Genomic DNA, 19,976 nt, shown 5'->3' on the forward strand with positions numbered 1-19,976 from the left:
TGCTTGACAGACGTGTTTTTTTTTAAATTTTAAACTTGTTCTCTACTTTTCATTTAGTCACGTAATAATTATTATTGGTTAAAAAATGTATTTTTTAAAATAATTAATTATTTTTTATAACTGCCTTCACTTAATTAGTTGCTAGAAAGAAGTGGTTGTTCTGAAATTCCTAACTTTTATTTGGATTTTTAGTAATGAATGAATAATAAATAAACATAATAGAGAATCATTTGTTAAACAATCTCTTTTTTGTTAATATATTTTTCTGAAATAAAGTAAATGATTGAAATGTTGTATCTGGAACACATTTAATGTAAATTTTCCTTGAAATATTTACTAAGAGCCTTTTTGTTTAACTTAACGTATTTATTAATGTTTTTATTTGTTCTTAAACTAAAAAGTCAAAGAAAATCTAGAAATTTCAGAAAACCCCGCAATTATTTTTCGTAATATAAATTAATTGATATCTCACTTTAATGGAAAAAATAGGCAAAACTCGAAAACATAATAAAAAAACATTAACTTTTTAGCATTATTTTAAGCTAATATTGTTATAAATAACAATAAATGGTTACCATAATTATTTTTGTTCAATTTATTTGATTATTTCCTCAATCTAACTAAAAAGTGCAAAATAAGTCAACTTTATTGAAAAAACCGTGAGTTTCAAGAAAAAATGGCTTAAAACAATAATACATTGTTTAAAAAATATATGTGAACATCTAATTACTAGTAAAAAGTAGTATTTCATATGTGAAAAACAATTTGCATTAAAAAAAAAAGAGAAAAAAATTGTAATTAGCGCCAAAATCTCGTTAAACCCAATTTTATACGTATGGGGTTTTTCATGTGGGTTGCTGAACCTCTAAATGCGTTTTTTAACGCATTCATTTTTTGTGTGGGTTCGAACAAATTTTTGGTTAAAATGCATGAAAATTCGAAGAAACAAATTTTTGACCACCCTAACATTTATTTAAAGTACATACTTAATTCACAATATCAACATTTTTTTCAATTTTTATATTATTTAACTTTTAAAAATGTTGCCTGTATTTCTAATCATACTTAATACTGAATTAATTTAATAAATTAAGTTTCCTTTCGTATGCGGGCGTAATTAGGGGTTAGTGTGCCATGATTAAATTCAACTCTTTATTTATTATTAATAATTATAGATCAGGATATATTTCAATAAGCAGTATTAAACATCGATTAAATAAGTATGTTTAAAAAATAAGAAATAATTATTAGTATCTATTAAATATATATAATAAATAACAAATATCTATTAAATAAAATTTACACTTATATAAGTATTTACATGAGTATCTAGTAAAAAATTATCATCACGCAAAATATTATCAAAACATTTCTATCGTCGCTGATTATAAATTCGCGGCCTATTCGAGCATGATGACTTCAATTAATTTTTTCTGAGTTTTTTTTTATATTACATCAAGAAAGGGAGATTAACTTTAGTGCTCAATTATTACGTAAGATATTGGGAAACTATCTCTGTGAATACTCATTACCAACTCGTCTCCTATCCTAAAATTTTAACTTCCATACGTTCAGTGTGTTTTTTCTGTAATTTTTTGCATTTATCGAGAAATATTTTTAAAAAGGGGAAATTATCTTAAATTAAAGAAAAATTTTCATTAGAACAAAACACCATTTCTTAGAACCAAAGAAAATTTTTTTGACTGAGAGCAAACTAATATTATTCTTTCATCCAATTTTTTTTTTTTTTTTAATTTTTGTAAATCTGCGTGCATAATTTTTCATCCGCAATTTTGAATATCGAATTTTTATTGAAAAACTCATAATAAGGGACCCCATAAGTTCTAGATAAAAATTTAAACGCATATCCCATATTTGTTTATAAATGTGTCAGCCATTTAGCATCAGCCATGTTTAATTTTAATTTTTAATACATACAGTGTTCGGAATCAGCGACCTTTGGAACATATAATAACTATTTGATATATTTTAATTAGTTTTAGGACTTTTGCCCTCATTTTAAGCATTTTGCTACCCTGTGAATTAAGGTGGTTCAAAAATTAATTGGAAATTTTTTTTCGAATTTGTGTACATACCTATTGTATATTTTATTCAGGATAATTAATATTAGTAAAATACAAATTAAAAATTACTTTTAAAAATGACCCCCAGAAGACTGTTTTATAGGGACCCATAAAAACCCCCATAAGTGAAAAATTGGGTTTTGCGAGCTTTTGGCACTAATTATTATTTTTTTGGGTTTTGTTGCTAAAAATGGGTTTCTAAAACACCGAAAAATACTCTCCATTGATAACTAGATGTTTACATTAATAGTTTACACAATTTTTTATTGTCTTGAGCAATTGTTTTTCTGATTAAAGTTAGAAAATCGCGGTTTTTTACGAATTTTTCAAATTTTTAGTTAGATCGAACCAGTAATCATTTAAAATAAATATAAATATATGTGGAAATAATTTAATATTATTTATTAAAATATTCTATCAGAATAATGCTAGATATTTGCAGTTTTTTCTAAAATTGTCCCCCTTTTGCCTACTTTTCAATTAAAATGAGATATAAATTAATTCAAGTTGACAAAAATAGTTGTATAAACAATTAATTATTATTTTTAATAGTTTTTTATTTTAATCCTGCCAGAAAGTTGCGGTTTTTCGGTAATTTTGAACTTTGTGTCCATTTTTCACTCAGACTGAAGCAATAATTAATTCAAGTTAACAAATATAATTGTTTAAACAAATTATTATTTTTTATAACGACCTTCTCCAATAACAATGCTAGATATTTGTATTTTTCCAAATATTTATCTTGAAAGTTAGATCGAGGCATTAATTAATTACAGTCAACATTAATAATTGTTTAAATAATGCATGATTGTTTACAATAATATTCTCTCAGAATAATGCTAGAATTTCGCGGTTTTTTGTTGTTGAAATTTTTAACTTTTTTTACACTTTTTACTTAGTGAGGTAATAATTAATGCAACTTAACAAATATAATTTTTTGAACAATATATTATTGTTTATAACTACCTTATCTTAGGATGATGCTAGAAAGCTGCGGTTTTTCTAAAATTTTGAGTTTTGTTTACTTTTTAGTTTAAAATGAATAAAAAATATGACTATGAATATATATAATACATATAATTACTACTTCAAATAAAATTTACATTCAATATGAACGATAGAGAAAATTTGAAGAATGTTTAAAATATCTATTTAATTTCAGAAAAATATAAATTGACAAAAAAGCAAGTGATTGTTCAAAAAATGGCTCTCTCTCTCTCTCTCTTGTTTATTTATAATTTCTTCATAAATAAAAAGCTAAGGCAAAATTAAAATTTTATGAAAGATCGCAACTTTCTACAAAGTATCTGATAGAAGAAAATCATAAAAAATCATAAATTGTTTTATCAATTATTTTTCTTAAATTGCACTAATATGTGAAAATATGTGAAAAGTTGAAAAAAGCAGAAAATTTCAGAAGAGCCACAAATATCTAGCATTACTACGAAAGAAGATAGTTATAAATAATTTTAGTATGTTCAAACAATAATTTTTGTTCAATTTTCTGATTTTTACACCACTTTAAGAAAAAGTGTATAAAAAAAGTGAATGTTTTAGAAAAAGTTTGTTTTGACCTAACTAAAAAGCTAATCGCGAATCGCTAACTCTATCTTAAAATTACTAAAAACAATAATAAATTGTTTAAACAATTCATGTAAGCATCAAATTATTAGCAGAAGATAATATTTCATGTACTAGAAACTATTTTTATTCAATAAAACCTACAAAAATTATAATTAGTGCAAAAATCTTGCAAATTCCAATTTTTCCCTTATATGGTTTTTGGGACCCCATAAAATAGACCTATGGGGCGATATTCAATTAGTAATTATTTATTTATATTCTAGATCCAATCATAAAGAGAAATTTTGATTTTCAACTCGATTCACCTAATATTGACGATTTTGAATAAAATTAACAAAACAAATTTTATTCCGGATACGTGTTAAACTTCATGGGGCTGGCGGAAAATCTAAATACAAATATTGTTTTAAAAACGCATTTACTTTTGTATAACTTCAAACAAATTTGCATCGAAAAATTTTTAATATTTGTATATTAAAAAAAGTTTATAATTTTGGGAACTTTCCGAAAAGTTTTTCATTTTCTTAACTTTAAAACATTTTACCCCTCTGTGGTGAGTGTAATTTACATTTTTTTTAAATTATGGGTTATCCTGATAGGATATAAAAATTTTTCCACATACCATAAAAACATATTTCTACCATTTTTTACTTCCCCCTACCCTTTTATCTTATTTTTACACAATACCTGCTTCAATTTAATGTACTATAAAATATATTTATTAATCCTAAATTAAAATAGCTATATCGGCTTTAAAATTTTTTAATTGCATTTCATTTTTAATTGAATTCATTTTTTTACTGCATTATAATTTTAATTTTAATAGACTTTTACTTAAATTTGTATTTAATTATTTTTCATTTTTATTTGATTAAAAAATTGCATTTAACTTGCAATAAGAAGAAAAGTAATGAATTAATAAGATCATTTGAGATTTTATAACTTAATAAGATGTTTTAAAAGCTATCCTAAAGTTAGCCTTTCTGATTTTACATTTTCGACACTGATCCAATTAACATTTTTAAGATGTATAAATAAATATTCTTAAATTTTGATGATCCTGAAGATTAAAAATCAAATATATTCAATATTCAACAGTTTCTTCAATTGCAAAAATTTTAAATCGAGAAATTTCTTATTGTAAGTTTATAAAATTAAAAGAATTTCGTATATAAAATAGAAAATGATGCAATTATAAATACTTTTTTAATTTTCAATATTTGGAATTGAAGACTCTTCAATATTTAATATTTATAACAGACAATGATCAAATTTTTTAATGCTTCTTTCGGAATAGTTCAATTTTGAAGATTTCAAACAATAAAATCTTCAATTTTCACACACAGGAAATTTAAATTCTTCGATTTTGAATACTTGCACTTAAAAAACCTTCAATATTTAATGCGTATAGTAGAACATGATTTAATTTTTAATCCGCTTGTTTTGACTAAGGTAAATTTTAAAGATTTAAAATGGGAATTTGTTCAATTTTTATAAATTACAATTGCATATTCTTTCATTTTTAATATTTGCAATTGAAGATCCTTCAATATTTAATATGTATAATAGAAAATGATTCAATTTTTATTCCTCTTTTTTTTGTAATAGGTCAATTTTGAAGATTTAAAAGTGACATTAATTCATTTTTTTATATTTACAATTGCAAATTCTTCCATTTTTCATATTTGCTATTGAAGACACTTTAATATTTAATATAACATAATAAAAAATTAAGTTTTGAATTTGTTTTTTAATAGTTTAATGTTGAAAAATTATAATTGAAAATTATAAAATTTTACCGATAGAAAATGATTCTATTCAGAATGGTTTTTTGGAGTCATTTAATTTTGAAGATTTAAGATTATAATTTTTTTAGTTTCACAGATTTGCAATTGCATATTCTTCAATTTTTAATATCTGCCATTGAAGATACTTTAATATTTAATATATATAACAGAAAATGATTTGACTTTTAATACGCTTTTTTTGAAATAGGTAAATTTTGAAGATTTAAAATTGAAATTCATTTAATTTTAGAAATTTGCAATTGAAGACTCTTCAATATTCAATATGCATAATAGAAATTAATGCGATTCAGAATGCTTTCTTGGAATCACTTGATTTTTAAAATTTAAGATTAACATTTATTCAATTTCCTAGATTTGCAATTGCATATTCCTCAATTTTTAACATTCTTTATAAAAATAATTAAGTTTTGAATTTGTTTTTTAATAGTTTAATGTTAAAAATTATAATTGAAAATTATACAATTTTACCGATTTGTAATTTATAATTTTTCAATTTTAAGTTTTTGAAATCGAATACTCTTTAATGTTTAATATGTATAATAGAAAATGATTCTATTCAGAATGCTTTTTTGGAGTAATTTAATTCTGAAGATTTAAGATTAAATTTTTTCAATTTCATAGATTTGCAAATTGCATATTCTTCAAGTTTTAATATGTTACAAAATTAATGTAACTTTAAATGATTTTTGGAATAGCTTAACTTTTTAAGATTTACAATTCAAAATCATTCATTTCTGCATCAATTATTAAATTATTGAATTTTATCAATTTGCAAATGCAAATTCTTCAATTTTAAATATTTGCATTTGAAGAACCTTCAATACTTAATGTGTATATATAATATTAAATGATTCAACTTTTAATCTGATTTCTTTGAAATACGTGAATTTTGAAGATTTAAAACTGAAATTGATTCAATTTTATAAATTTATAATTGCAAATTCTTCAATTTTTAATATTTGCTATTGAAGACTCTACAATATTTTATATTTATAATAGAAAATGAATCAAGATTTAATCCGGGCTTTTTTTAAGTAGGTAAATTTTGAAGATTTAAAATTTAAATTTATTCAATTTTATAAATTTACGATTGCAAATTCTTCCATTTTTAATATTTGCTAATGAAGACACTCTAATATTTAATTTGTATAATAGAAAAGGATTCAATTTTTAATCCGCTCTTTCGAAATAGGCAAATTTTGAAGATTTAAAATTGAAATTTATTCAATTTGATCAATTTACAATTGCAAATGCTTTAATTTTGAATATTTGAAATTGAAGACTCTTCAATTTTTAATCCGCTTTTTTGAAATAGGTAAATTATGAAGCTTTAAAATTGAAATTTATTCAATTTTATATATTTGCAAATGAAGACTCTTGAATATTTAATATGTATAATAGAAAATGATTCAATTTTTAATCCGCTTTCTTGAAATAGGTCATTTAATTTTATAAATTTGCATTTACAAATTCCCAAATTTCTAATATTTACCATTGAAGACTGTTCAATATTTAATATGAATAATAGAAAATGATGCAATTCCAAATTCTTTTTTGGAATGACTTAATTTTGAAGATTTAAGATTAACATTGATTCGATTTCATGGATTTGCAATTATATATTTTTCAATTTTTAACATGTTTAATAAAACTAATTCAGTTTTGAGTGTGTTTTTCAATAGTTTAATTTTGAAGAAATACAATTGAAAATTATACAATTTTTGAAATAGGTAAATTTTGACAATTTCAAATTGAAATTTATTTCATAAAATAGATTTGCAAGTGCATATTCTTCAACTGTTAATATTTGCAATTAAAGTTATTTCAGTGTTTAATATGTTAAATGGAAAATAATGAAATTCAAAATTGAAAATTATTCGACTTTTTGGATGTGCAATTGAAACTTTTTTAATTTTTACAATATGCAAATTAAAAATACATTTTGCCCATTTTTTCAATTGTAGGATTTTAAACATTTAACATGAATAATAGATATTGATCCAATTTTAAATTCTGTGTTTGAAATGATCAAATTTGGAAAATTCACCATTTAAATTTCTTCAATTACAATAATTAACAATTTTTCAATTTTGAAATTTTTGCAATTAAGTAGGATTCTTTAATATTTAATATTTAATAATTTTGAATTGTTCAATTTTTAAGATTTACAATTGAAAGGATTTTTAGTTTCAACAACTCGCATTTTAGAATTAAAACTCATTAAAATTTTATTAGCAATTTTATTCCGGGAATTGTCCGACTCAATTATATGATAGACAGCCGGTAATTCTTTTGGGGAATTTTATGGTGTCAGGAATTTTATTTTTCGGGATTTTCAGTTGCCTCATATTCTTGAGATAAATCTCTAGTCACAACAGTTTGTTGACTTCCGTAAATGATAAAATGTTTGTCATCCAGCTTCCTCTTCAAAGAGAAAAAACAGTGATTCCATAGTCACGAAGAGTGAACTCTGGAACTCGACTACTTCACAAGGGCTCGCTAAAATAATCTTCTAAAAATGGTTTTTTCTCTTTTTTTCTTTATTAAAAGAAAAATGTAACCTCGTTCCTCTGGCATTTTTTCATTCTCTTATTGAAAAAATCATAAACTGGAATTTGTCAATATTATTCTGTAGGTCGTCTGGAGCCCCACGAAGGTGCAACTTTTTAAAAAATTCAGGGGGCTAGAGGAATTTATGTGATTGACATTAAAAATTCTATTTTTCGTGAAAAAGAACAAAATCCGTTAGTGCAGTGGAAACAATTTGGCATTTAAAAAAAGTGTTTACATTCCAACGGCTAATTGTGCATGCGTGACTCTCCGTGAATAATTATCAATTGTAAATGTTCAAACCGAACTATTTCGAAAATAGTTTCAGAATTCCATCCTTTTCTATTATGCATATTAAATATTAAAGATTGTTCAATTGTAAAATTTTTAAATTGAAGAATTTGCATTTGCAAATTTATAAAATTCAATGGGTTAAAATTATAAACCTTCAAAATTTAACTAGTTCGGAAAAAGCATTCAAAATTTCATACTTTTCTATCGTTTATATCAAATATTGAAAAGGCTTCAGTTTAAAATATAAAAAAATGAACATTTTAAAATTATAAATCGTTAAAAATGAATAAATTTCAATTTTAAGTCTTTAAACGGAACTATTCCCAAAAACAGCGTTCGAAATGAAATTATTTCTTATTGTCAATATTAAATATTTAAAAGCTTTCCATTTTAAATATTCAAAATTTCTCAATTTTAAACAGCAGATCGTTAAAATTAAAGAATTTTTAATTGCAAGACAAGGAAATTAAATAAATATAAATTGAAAGTCTTGAGAATTTAACTATTATTTTAAAAAACAGCATTAAAATAGCAGAATGTTCTGTTTTTTATATTAAATATTAAAATTAAAGAAGTTTCAATTACAAATCGTTAAAATTAAACGATTTTCAGTCGTTAATATTACAAATGGAACTTTTCCAAAAAAAACTTGCAAAATTGTATAATTTTTATTATACATATTAAATATTGACGAATCTTAAATTGCAAATATTCAAAATTGAAGAATTTTCAATAGCAACTTATTTAAACTAAAAAAATATATAATTGTAAATCTTCAAGATAGAAATACACAAAATTGAAGAATTTTGAATTGCAATTTGTTAAAATTAAAGATCATTAAGATGAAAATTTTTTAAATTAAACTAATAAAAAAACATCATTCAAAATTTCATTATTTTCTATCAAGTATATTAAATATTGAAGAGTCTCTTCAATTAAAAAATTTGAAAAGCGAGGCATTTTCCAATGTTAATTTATAAAATTGAATAAAGTTCAATTTGAAATCTTTAAAATTAAATTATTAAAAAACTAGCATTCAAATTTGTACCATTTTCTATTATAAATTTGATAAATATTTAAGTGTGTTTAATAGTACATATTAAAAATGGCAGAATTTGTAATTGTTAATTGAAGGATTTGCATTTGCAAATTTATGAATTTTAATCAATTTAAGTTATAAACCTTAAAAATTAAACTATTTAGAAAACATCATTACAAAATTTCATTCTTTTCGATTATTGATATCAAATATTGAAAGATCTTCAATTGCAAATATTCAAAATTGAAGAATTTTAAATATCAAATCATTAAAAATGGAATATTATTCAGTTGTAAAATCACAAGATGGAACTATTTCATAAACAGATTTCAAAAGCGCGTTATTTCCTATTATAAATATAAAATGTTGCAGAGAATTTAAATTTAAAATTGAAAGTCATCCTTTTCGATTATTCATATAAAATATTACAAAATATTTAATTGCAGATAATCAAAATTTGAGAATTTTAAATTTTAAATCGTTAAAACGGAATAAATTATCATTTTAAATCTTCAAAACTTAACTATACCTAAAACCCAAAATTTGACATTAAAATTATTTCTTATTTTCAACATTGAATATTAAAATATTGAATCTACAAAATAAAATAAATATAAATTTTAAATCTGCAAAATTGAGCTATTCTTCTTAAAAACAGCATTAAACTAGCTGAATTTTTTGTTTCATGTGTTATAGATTAAAGAGAAATATTCCAAAAAAAGCATTTTAATTTTAAAATTGTTAAATTAAAAAATTTTCAATCATAAATCGTCAAAATTAAACTATATTTAAAATTAAAGAATTTTAAATATCAAATCATAAAAATGATTAAATTGTAAATCTTCAATTGAAGATTATTGAAGAATTTTGAATTGAAAATCTTCAAAATTGAACTAATGCAAAAAAGCATTTAAAATTGGATCGTTTTTTATTATAAATTTTAAATATTGAAGATTTATTAATATCAAATATTCAAAATTGAGTAATAATTATAAATTTCAAACCTTTAATATTGCAAATTTTTAATTGCATGTCGTCAACATTTAATTACTCAAAATTTAATGCTTTTCTATCATATATGTTAAATATTGAAGAGTCTTTAGTTGCAAACATTTAAAATTGATGAATTTCCGATTATAAATTTATAAAATTTTATAAATTTCAATTTGAAACCTTCAAAATTGGCCTAATTCAAAAGTTCCAAAAACAGCATTCAAAATTGAATCATTTTCTATTATTTATTTTAGACATTGAAGAGAGTTCAATAGAAAATATTTAAAGTTGAGGAATTTTAAAGTACCATACGTTAAAATTAAAGAATTTTAAATTGTGAATCTTCAAAGTTAAACTATAACAAAACAGCATAACAAAATTAAATTATTTTCTATTGAACATATTAAATATTGAAGAGTTTTCAATTACAAAAATAAAAAATCGAAGAATTTACCATTGTTAATCTATAAAATTGAATTAATTTCAACCTTGAATCTTTAGAATTAACTAATGCAAAACCAGAGGTCAATATTTTATCATTTTCCAGTATAAATTTTATAAATATTGATAAGTGTTCAATAGTAGATATTTAAAATTGATGAACATTCAACCGTAAATCTTAAAATTTGAACTATTCTAGAAACAGCAATTATAAATTTTTCTTTTTTATCGTACATATTAAATATTGAAGAGTTTTCAATTGAAAAAATTTAAGATGGAAGAATTTGCAATTTCAAATTTATAAAATTAATTAAATTTTAATTTAAACCTTCAAAATTGAACTATTCAAAAAACATATATTCAAAATTGCAGCATTTTCTATAATAACATTTTAAATATTAAAGAGTATTCAATAGAAAATATTCAAATTTAAAGGTTTACCAATTGCAATTTGTTAAAAATGAAAAATCTTCAATTGCAAATCCTAAAAATTGAATTATTCCAAAACCAGCATTTAAATTTGTATAATATTTTATTTTAAATTTTATAAAGAATGAAGAATATTCAACAGTAATTTTCAAAATTGATCTATCCCAAAAACATTATTTAAAATTTCATCCTTTCCTATTGTACATACCAGATATTGAATATACACATTGATATTTTATTATATATATTTAAATGTGCTCCTATATATTATATTATACATATCAAACATTAGAAAGTATTTAATTTCAAACATGAAACATTGAAAAATAAAGAATTGCAAAATTGTAAAATTGAATAAATCTCAATAGAAAATATTCAAACATGCAAAATTTCGAATTGCTTTTCGTTAAAATTGAAGCATTTTCAATTTTAAATCTTGAAAATTAAACTATTACAAAAACAGAATACAAAATTAAAATTATTCCAAAAAAATCATTCAAAATTGCATCAATTTCCATTATACATATTGAATATTCAAGAGACTTTAATTTAAAATGTTTTAAATTGAAGAGTTTTATATTGCAAATCGTTAAAATTGATTAATTTTATATTTTATTTCTTTAAAATTGAATTATTCCAAAAAAAAGTATTCCAAATTGCATCATATTCTATTATCAATTTGATCAATATTAAAGGCTGTGCACTAGCAGATATTAAAAATTAAGCATTATTTAATATTAAACCTTCAAAATTTTACTATTCCAAAAGTAGCTATTATACATATTTATATTTTATTATATTATATTTATATAATACATATCAAATATTAAAGAGTATTCTATTGCTAACATTAAAAACTGAAATATATGTAATTGCAATTATAGAAAATATTTCAACTTGAAAATTTTCAAAGTTCTCTTCGTTAAAATTTAAGCGTTTTTAATTTTAAATGTTCAAAATTGAAATATTCTAAAAATAGCTTTCAAAATTGTTTCATTTTCTTTTGAATGTTTTAACTATTGAAGAGTGGCCTATTGCGAATATTCATTATTGGTTTTCGTTAAAATTAAAGAATCTCAATTGTAAATCTTGAAAATTAAACTATTTCAAAAACAGAATTCAAAACTAAAATTATTCTAAAGAATCTTTCTAAATTTTATCATTTTTTATCTTACACATTGAATATTGAATAGGCTTCAATTGCAAATTTTTTAAATTGAAGAGTTTTATATTACAAATCGTTAAAATTGATTAATTCTCAATTTTAATTCTTCAAAATTGAATTATTCTAAATACAGTACTCAAATTTATGCCATTTTGTATTATAAATTGTACAAATATTAAGGCCTGTTCAATAGAAGTAATTCAAAATGAAGGATTATTCAAAAGTAAACCTTCAAAATTTCACTTTTCCATAAACAGATATTATACATATTTATATTTTATTATAAATTTACCTTATGAATATCAAAGATTGAAGATTTCTTTTATTGTAAACATTAAAAATTGAAAAATATGCAATTGCAAATTTATAAAATGAAATAAATTCTTAATTTTAAATCTTTAAAATTAAACTATTCCAAAAACAGCATTTAAAATTACTCTTTTTTCTATTGCAAATGTTAAATATTGAAGAGTGTTCAATAGCGAATATTCAAAATTGGAGAATTTTCAATTACTTTTCGATAAAATTAAAGAGATTTTAATTCTAAATCTTGAAAATTGAACCATTACAAAAACAACATTCAAAATTAAATTATTTAAGGAAAGTATTTTAAAATGCCTTATTTAATTTTAAATATATCAAATATTGAATAGTCTTCAGAATATGCTATTGCAAATTTATAAAATTGAATACATTTAAATTTATAATTTTAAAAAATTGATCTATTTCAAAAACAGCATTCAAAATTGCACCATTTTCTAATAAAAAATTTTAATATAAAAGAGTATTCGACATAAAATATTCAAATTTGAAGAATTTCAAATTGCTTTTCGTGAAAAATTAATTTAAATAATTAATTTCATTAATTTTAATTTAATTTTAATTAATTTAATTAATTCAATTGTAAATCTTGAAAATCGTATTATTTCAAAAACAGCATTGAAAATTAAATTATTTCAGCAAAGTATTTTATATTGCATCATTTTCTCTAAGACATATCAAATATTAAAGACTCTTCAGAATATAATGTTTTGAAATTGATAAAAAAATTGAATAAATTGAAATTTGTAATCTTTAAAATTGAACTATTTCAAAACCAGCGTTCAAAATTGCACCATTTTCTATAAAAAAACAATTAACTATACAATAGAGTTCAATCAAAAATATTCAAGATTGCTTTGCATTAAATTTTAAATATTTTAAATTGAACTATCACAAAAACAGCATTCAAAATTAAATTATCTCAAAAAATTATTTTTTAATTGCATCATTTTTTATGATAAATATTGAATATTTTAGAGGCTTCAATCTCAAGTATTAAAAATTGAAGAGTTTTGTATTACAAATCGTTAAAGTTGATTCATTTTCAATTTTAAATCTTCAAAATCGATCCATTTAATAACAATAAATAAACCAGGTGCCTAGAATAATTGATTTAATTGGTCGGCACTCAAAATTCTAGTTCCAGTCATAAAGGACAAAGTGCGTTACTGCAGTGGAAAAATTTGCTATTCAAAAAGTGTTTATGTTCCAGTGATGAATTGCGCATGCGTGGTTTCTGGGGACGCTGAGAGGGTGCGCAGAGGGCGATCCGCCATTTGCAACAGCTGTTCAGCGCGTTCAGCGACGCAACCCTTACGAAAAGAAATATCGGAAGCGTGTCTGTCATTTAATTGCCTGTCATTTTCTGGCGATCGTGAAAAAATGACACAAAAAAAAATAACGCGTATTGCACTTCCTTTTGCGCAAAACAACTCTATTATTTTTGCATAATTTCACATATTTTCGAGCAATTTATTAGTGTTTTGAGCAAAAGTGAATATATTTGATGAAAGTAGTCGTGAAGTGAGAGAAGTGGAGTGGAATATTTTGGTTCAAGTGTTAAGTGAGGTTTAGTGTTATTAGAAATGGAAAAGTGATTCATGAAATTGGAATATTTTTGTGTTTTTCTGAGGACAATTGCTCCTTGATATTTTTCAAAAATTTGAATTTTTTGCGAAATTCGGCTGTGATTGGTGCCGATTCTGCGAACAATAGAGCCAATGAGGGGTTTTTTGCGGACCGCGCAAGGTTTGCCAACTTAGAACCAAGAAAAGATCCGTGAAGTGCCAATTCAAAATTTCCAGTTTTAGAAATATTATGTGACTCAAAAATTTTGAAGATTTGTTTAGATTTTAATAATCCTTGAAAATAGAAATCTATATTTAATCTTTAAAATTCGTATTTTCATATACTGAAACAAACACAAAGATAATTTCTAATAATATCTGAAAGAGAGATAAAAGAGAAATTTAAATCAGAACTGATAAGAGGACGCATCCTCTTTCTGTGCTGATAAAAATAGATCTTTAAAAAGCAGGAAGAGTAGATTCTCAGTTTCGACAATCACAAAAAGTGTCTATAATGATAATAATATTATTTTAAACTGTACTCCATCGACGTATAAATGTTGCGAGAAGTTTTATTGTGAGTATTTTTCATTATTTATATAATTAAAAGTTTATTATTCATTCATTTTCTGAGAAAATAAATTATATATGAGAATTCCGGGAGGACTGAAAAATCTCGAAGAGTTTATATTTTATAATATTACAGAATTTGAAAATTTTCGATTAATGAAATCCCCGACAGAAAATAGCTAAATTATAAAAATTCCAAATTAAGCAATTGAAACTCGTTATATATAAATGGTAATTGATCATTAAAAATACAGTAATCAAATATTTGTATTAAAAAAATAATGTTTAAAGTTTCTAAAATTATTGTTGGAATTCACATTAATAATAATTTAAAAGATAATATGAATTGTCGCTCAAAAATTGAAAGTTCAAGTTTACAAAATCCCGCAAATTTTTTTCTTTTATTGCCAGAAACTCTAGATTAAAAAAAAAAAAAATTAAAAACAAAGTTTTAGTGGTTCCGAGAAGTTTTTCGAAGTTTCAAAATATTTTTCATTTATTCTATAGATGCGAACTTTGTACGAAATTTATTTTTGTAGACAGATAGTAAAAATAAAATACTGAAAATGAAGAAAAAATTAATTGGGACGACTGCAAAGTCCCGAAAAATAAAATTCTCGATTTGGAAAAATACCGAATTCTAAAATTCCCGACCGTTTACAATATTATCGAAATGGAAAATTAACGAATAAAAAAAGTTTACAGGTAATTGCCGAATTATAAAATATTCAATCCAGAAAAATTCCCGAATTATTAAATTTCTGTATTAAAACAATTGCATTTTTCTAAATAAATATTATTTATTGATTGAAAATACAATCATAAAATATTTTCATAAACAAAATTATTTTTGAATTTTAGAGTTTCTAAAATGGTTTGGATTTAAAATAGCAATAATTTATTAACTATTTTACTTAGAAATGTATTTGATTAATTTGTTATATGTATTAAAAAAAGCTCAGTGTTCAAATTCGAGAATCTTATAATTCAAGAATTTTCCAGTTCGGATATTTGATAATTATTTGACAATTTTCTTTTGGGAATTTTACAGTGTCCGGATTTTATTTTTCGGGATTTTCAGATTGCCAATGAATTCTTTTGATTCAGCTAAAGTAAAGTTGATTTTTTATTTAAATAAAAATTTTAGTACATCTAAAAAATTCACAAAAATAAAACTCCCGAAAAATAAAGTATTCGAAATAAAGAATCCCCGAATTTATAAAATTGCCGAAATATAAAAATCCCGAGTAATAAAATTCCTCTCAGTTTATAATAGTACAGATTTTGGAAATAACATTTGTTAAATTAACATTCGAAGTATCGATAATTTTGATTTGGTGATTGTAATACTTTTCATTCAGATATTATAAAATAATGTGCAAATTTTATTTACATTGATTACTTTAATATTTGTTTCTTATTTTGCATTGAATTTTATGTTCAGATACCTTGAAAAATGTATTATTTATATAAATGTATATTATTAAAATCATAATATGCATTGGAATTGAAGCAAAAGTATTTCCATTTGATTGTTTTTATAATTAGAAAAACTGTGCTTCCTACTAAAAGAAATTTGTTATTAAATATTACATTGCAACTTTTTCATTTTTCCGTAAATTTTATTAATTTACTTTCAATGTTATTTTTTAAGATTTAAATAAAGTGTTATTAAAACTTGTGTCCTTTTTCCGAAAAAAGGAAATCTACTCGTCCTTGCAAATTATTATTAAAAAATGTAATTATTTTATCTTTTAAGTTATTTTTTTACGATTGAAAGAATAAATGCGCATCTTATAAAAAAATTATTTATTACAAATTTGTAGCTACTTTTTTGGATGAGAAACTTTTTTCTATTTAGCTTGTGCTGTTTATCCCAAAATTTAAATTTAATTTTTTACAATTTAAATCAAAACTTCGCGTTTAATCAAAAAATAATTAATAAAAAATTTGTAGCTCTTTTTTGTTTGAATCATTTTTGTCTTATTATTTTTTTCGTAGCTTGTGTCGTTTGTCCAAAAATTACATTTTTTCATTTTCAATGTTTTTTTCTTACGAATAAAACCAACAATTACGTGTGCTATCAAGAAGTGATGCATTAAAAATTTTCAGATCTTCTTTGGGTGCACAATTCTGCTCAATTCATCTTTTTTCGTATCTTGCATAGTATGCACCATGTATGCACTTCCAAAAGCAACTTTTTTTTTCTTGAACTTTTTTCATATGGTGCGTTGTTGGGCCTCAAATGTTCATTTTTTGTTTTGTATTTTTAAAATGCTATAACTCTGTTAATTTTCTTTTTATCCAAAAAAGTCGTGAAAATAAATCGTTCGAGTTTCCGAGTACTATGAATAGCCGTACTTAGAATTTCCAAATATTGGAAAAAAGTGGTAAAAATTTAAAAAATGTCCTAACTTTTAGAATTTTTATTCAAAATAGCTGATTAACGAACCTGACCTTCAGTTTTTTTGACAATGTAAAAATATTTTGATCAGGGATATTTATAAAAATTCTAATGCATTGTTTTGAAAATCTGCATGGTAGTTATTAAAAATTATTACTCTTGTAATAGAAAATCTTGTTCTGGCATTTTTCTTTTGCATTAAGAAATATATTTTTTTAAATTATTGTTATTCAAAATTCAAAAAATAATGTTAAAAAATACATGGGATATAACAAATTTAATTCTTTAAATTCAATAATTTTCTAGTTTCAGGAATTTTGCAATATCGGTCATTTTATAATTCGCCAATTTTCTGACTAAAATTTTATTATTCAGAAATTTTCAAATTCGGTAATATTATAGAATGTTCGGGAATTTTATAATTTGACAATTTTCCATGCAGGAATTTTTATATTTCGGAAATTTTATAATTTTGGGAATTTTCTTTTCTGGATATTATACACTATTCGAATTTTTTTTCGGAAATTTTCTGTTACCCATAGAATGCATTTCAAAAGTTTTATAAACTTCCTGGAACCACTGAATTTTTTTACAATTTGAGTTTTGGAGAATTTCATTTTGAATTGTCACCCTAATGTATATTTTGTTTAAAAAAAAAATTATATAAATTTTTGAGAAAATGAAATATAAAAGATGCCATGCGATATTTGATAATATTCTAAGTAATTATTGATAACATTTTAGAGTTTGTATTGGAATTTGGGTCGTCAGACCCACTAATGCTGAAAGTAATGATTATTCTGTTTGTGGCGCTGAGGAATGTCAAACACTGGGTACGTTTTAAATATAATTTATTTTTCATAAATTGGCATAATCCAACATTTGAAACAAATGATTAATTATATTCGAAAAATATTATTTTTAATTAAGGGCCGTTCAAAAAAAAGTTACGTCTTTATGAGGGGGGGGGGGGGGGGGGGGGGGGGGGGGCGTTGCAGAGGTTTTCTACATAAGACATAAGGGAATTTTTTAAATAAAAGAGATGTTAAAAATGTTATTCTTACATAATGTTATATACAAATTTAATGAATAAACCTTACAATCCATATAAGAAGTTTTTGGAAAAATGTTGAATTTTTCGAAAACGGTTCAAAATTGGCTAATAATGTTTTGGTAAATCAATAATCATCCAATGAACTTTCATCAGGGAATAAAGAACATTAAAAAAATCTCTACTCTAATAATTTCTTTCTTAGAATAAATCAGTAATAAAAAATAAAAAAATGCTTATAATCGAAAGAAAAGGATTTTAAAAAATGATGAATTTGATAATTATCTACAATTGATTTTCATATTTCTTTTAAAAATTACTTTACTTTGAACTTTTCTGAATTGTTTGTTCACGTTCATGGGCTCTAAAATATTTAAAAATTGTCCATTATTCCGGAAGTTATTTATTAATTAAAAAAATTTTTTTAACATTTTTGTAATTTTCTTAAATGTCTTTTTCAAACAATTAGCATAAGCAGTTGATTATAATTATTATTATTTGAAAAATCAAAAAATTATTTTATTTTTAACAAACGTTGTCTCTTACTCGATTATTTAAATTGCTAAAAAAGGTATTTCAGAGAGAGGGGGGGGGGGGGGGTTAAATAAAAAACTAAGACGGGTTAGATTAGGTCGAGGGGGTTTCAAAAATGCCCAAAATGGCGTTACAAATTTTTTGAACCGCCCCTTAGTGAAAAGTTCATGAACGATTTCTTAATCCAAAATCGAAAATTATTTAAATAATGCAGTTATAAAATTAAGAATTTGTTTATTACACAGCAAAGTATATCCTAAGTGGAATGAACAAATCGGTTGATCCTTGTGATGATTTTCATGGGTATGTGTGTGGATCATGGTCCACAAATTATCCAATTCCTGCAGATTGGTACGCATGGAGTTTGGGGGAAATGACTCGACAAAAAATTCGTATGTTTTTAAAAGGTGTGTATTACTGTTTATCATTTAGTATATAATCTCCGATTTTATACTCTTTCCCCCCTTTTTTAAATAATCCCAATTTTTGTTGAAAATTGTAAGGTTTGGTTGAAGTTTTTTTCACGAATGAAACTATTGTTAAACTTTTTCATTTAGAATATATTAAAAATACATCCTGAAATTTAAAGTCTATGAAATTTAATAAATATTATTTATGATTTAAAATAAATATTAAAATAGCTGCTATAGTTATTTATCACGAAATTTGGAATACCTTGAAGCTCTGTTAGTTTAAATTACAGCAGCACATAATAAAACTTCCTTAATGATGAAAAATATATTCTAATATTTAACAAAATACATGAATTTTTAACTAAACCAATATAAATATACAACCAAAGAGATAATTTTAAAATAAAATAATAAATCTTCAACAAACCGGATTTTTACAAAGGGGTTTAATTTTCAAGAAAGTAGTTGAATTTTTCACCAAAAAGATGAATTTACATCTCAAAAATATAAATATTTAACCAAAAGTTCGTTTTTATCCCAAAAGTTCAATTTTCTATCAAAATCGTTCAATTTTCAACAAAGAAAGATTTTTAAGTCATGAATGAAAAACAATTTTATCCAAACTGTTGTAGTTTTAAACGACAAAAAAATTGTTCTACAAAACATTCCAATGTTCTACCCGAAAAAATATTAATTTTCAACAAAAAGGTTGAAAAAGTTGAAATTTC

At 22.9% G+C, this 19,976-nt stretch overlaps 1 protein-coding gene across 1 annotated transcript; it reads left to right on the top strand.

The window, feature by feature from the left end:
• Positions 1-14,014: 14,014 nt before the first annotated feature.
• LOC117183085 (neprilysin-11-like) lies at positions 14,015-19,242 on the top strand (the record flags this gene model as incomplete). The annotated part of the gene is made up of 4 exons (XM_033376241.1): positions 14,015-14,272; positions 14,744-14,853; positions 17,995-18,083; positions 19,081-19,242. Coding segments are annotated over exons 2-4 (271 nt in total), but the record flags the coding sequence as incomplete, so codon positions are not given.
• Between the last annotated feature and the right edge of the window lie 734 nt (positions 19,243-19,976).

This window comes from Belonocnema kinseyi, chromosome 2 (assembly GCF_010883055.1).
Source record: "Belonocnema kinseyi isolate 2016_QV_RU_SX_M_011 chromosome 2, B_treatae_v1, whole genome shotgun sequence".
In the NCBI taxonomy this organism is placed as follows: domain Eukaryota; kingdom Metazoa; phylum Arthropoda; class Insecta; order Hymenoptera; family Cynipidae; genus Belonocnema; species Belonocnema kinseyi.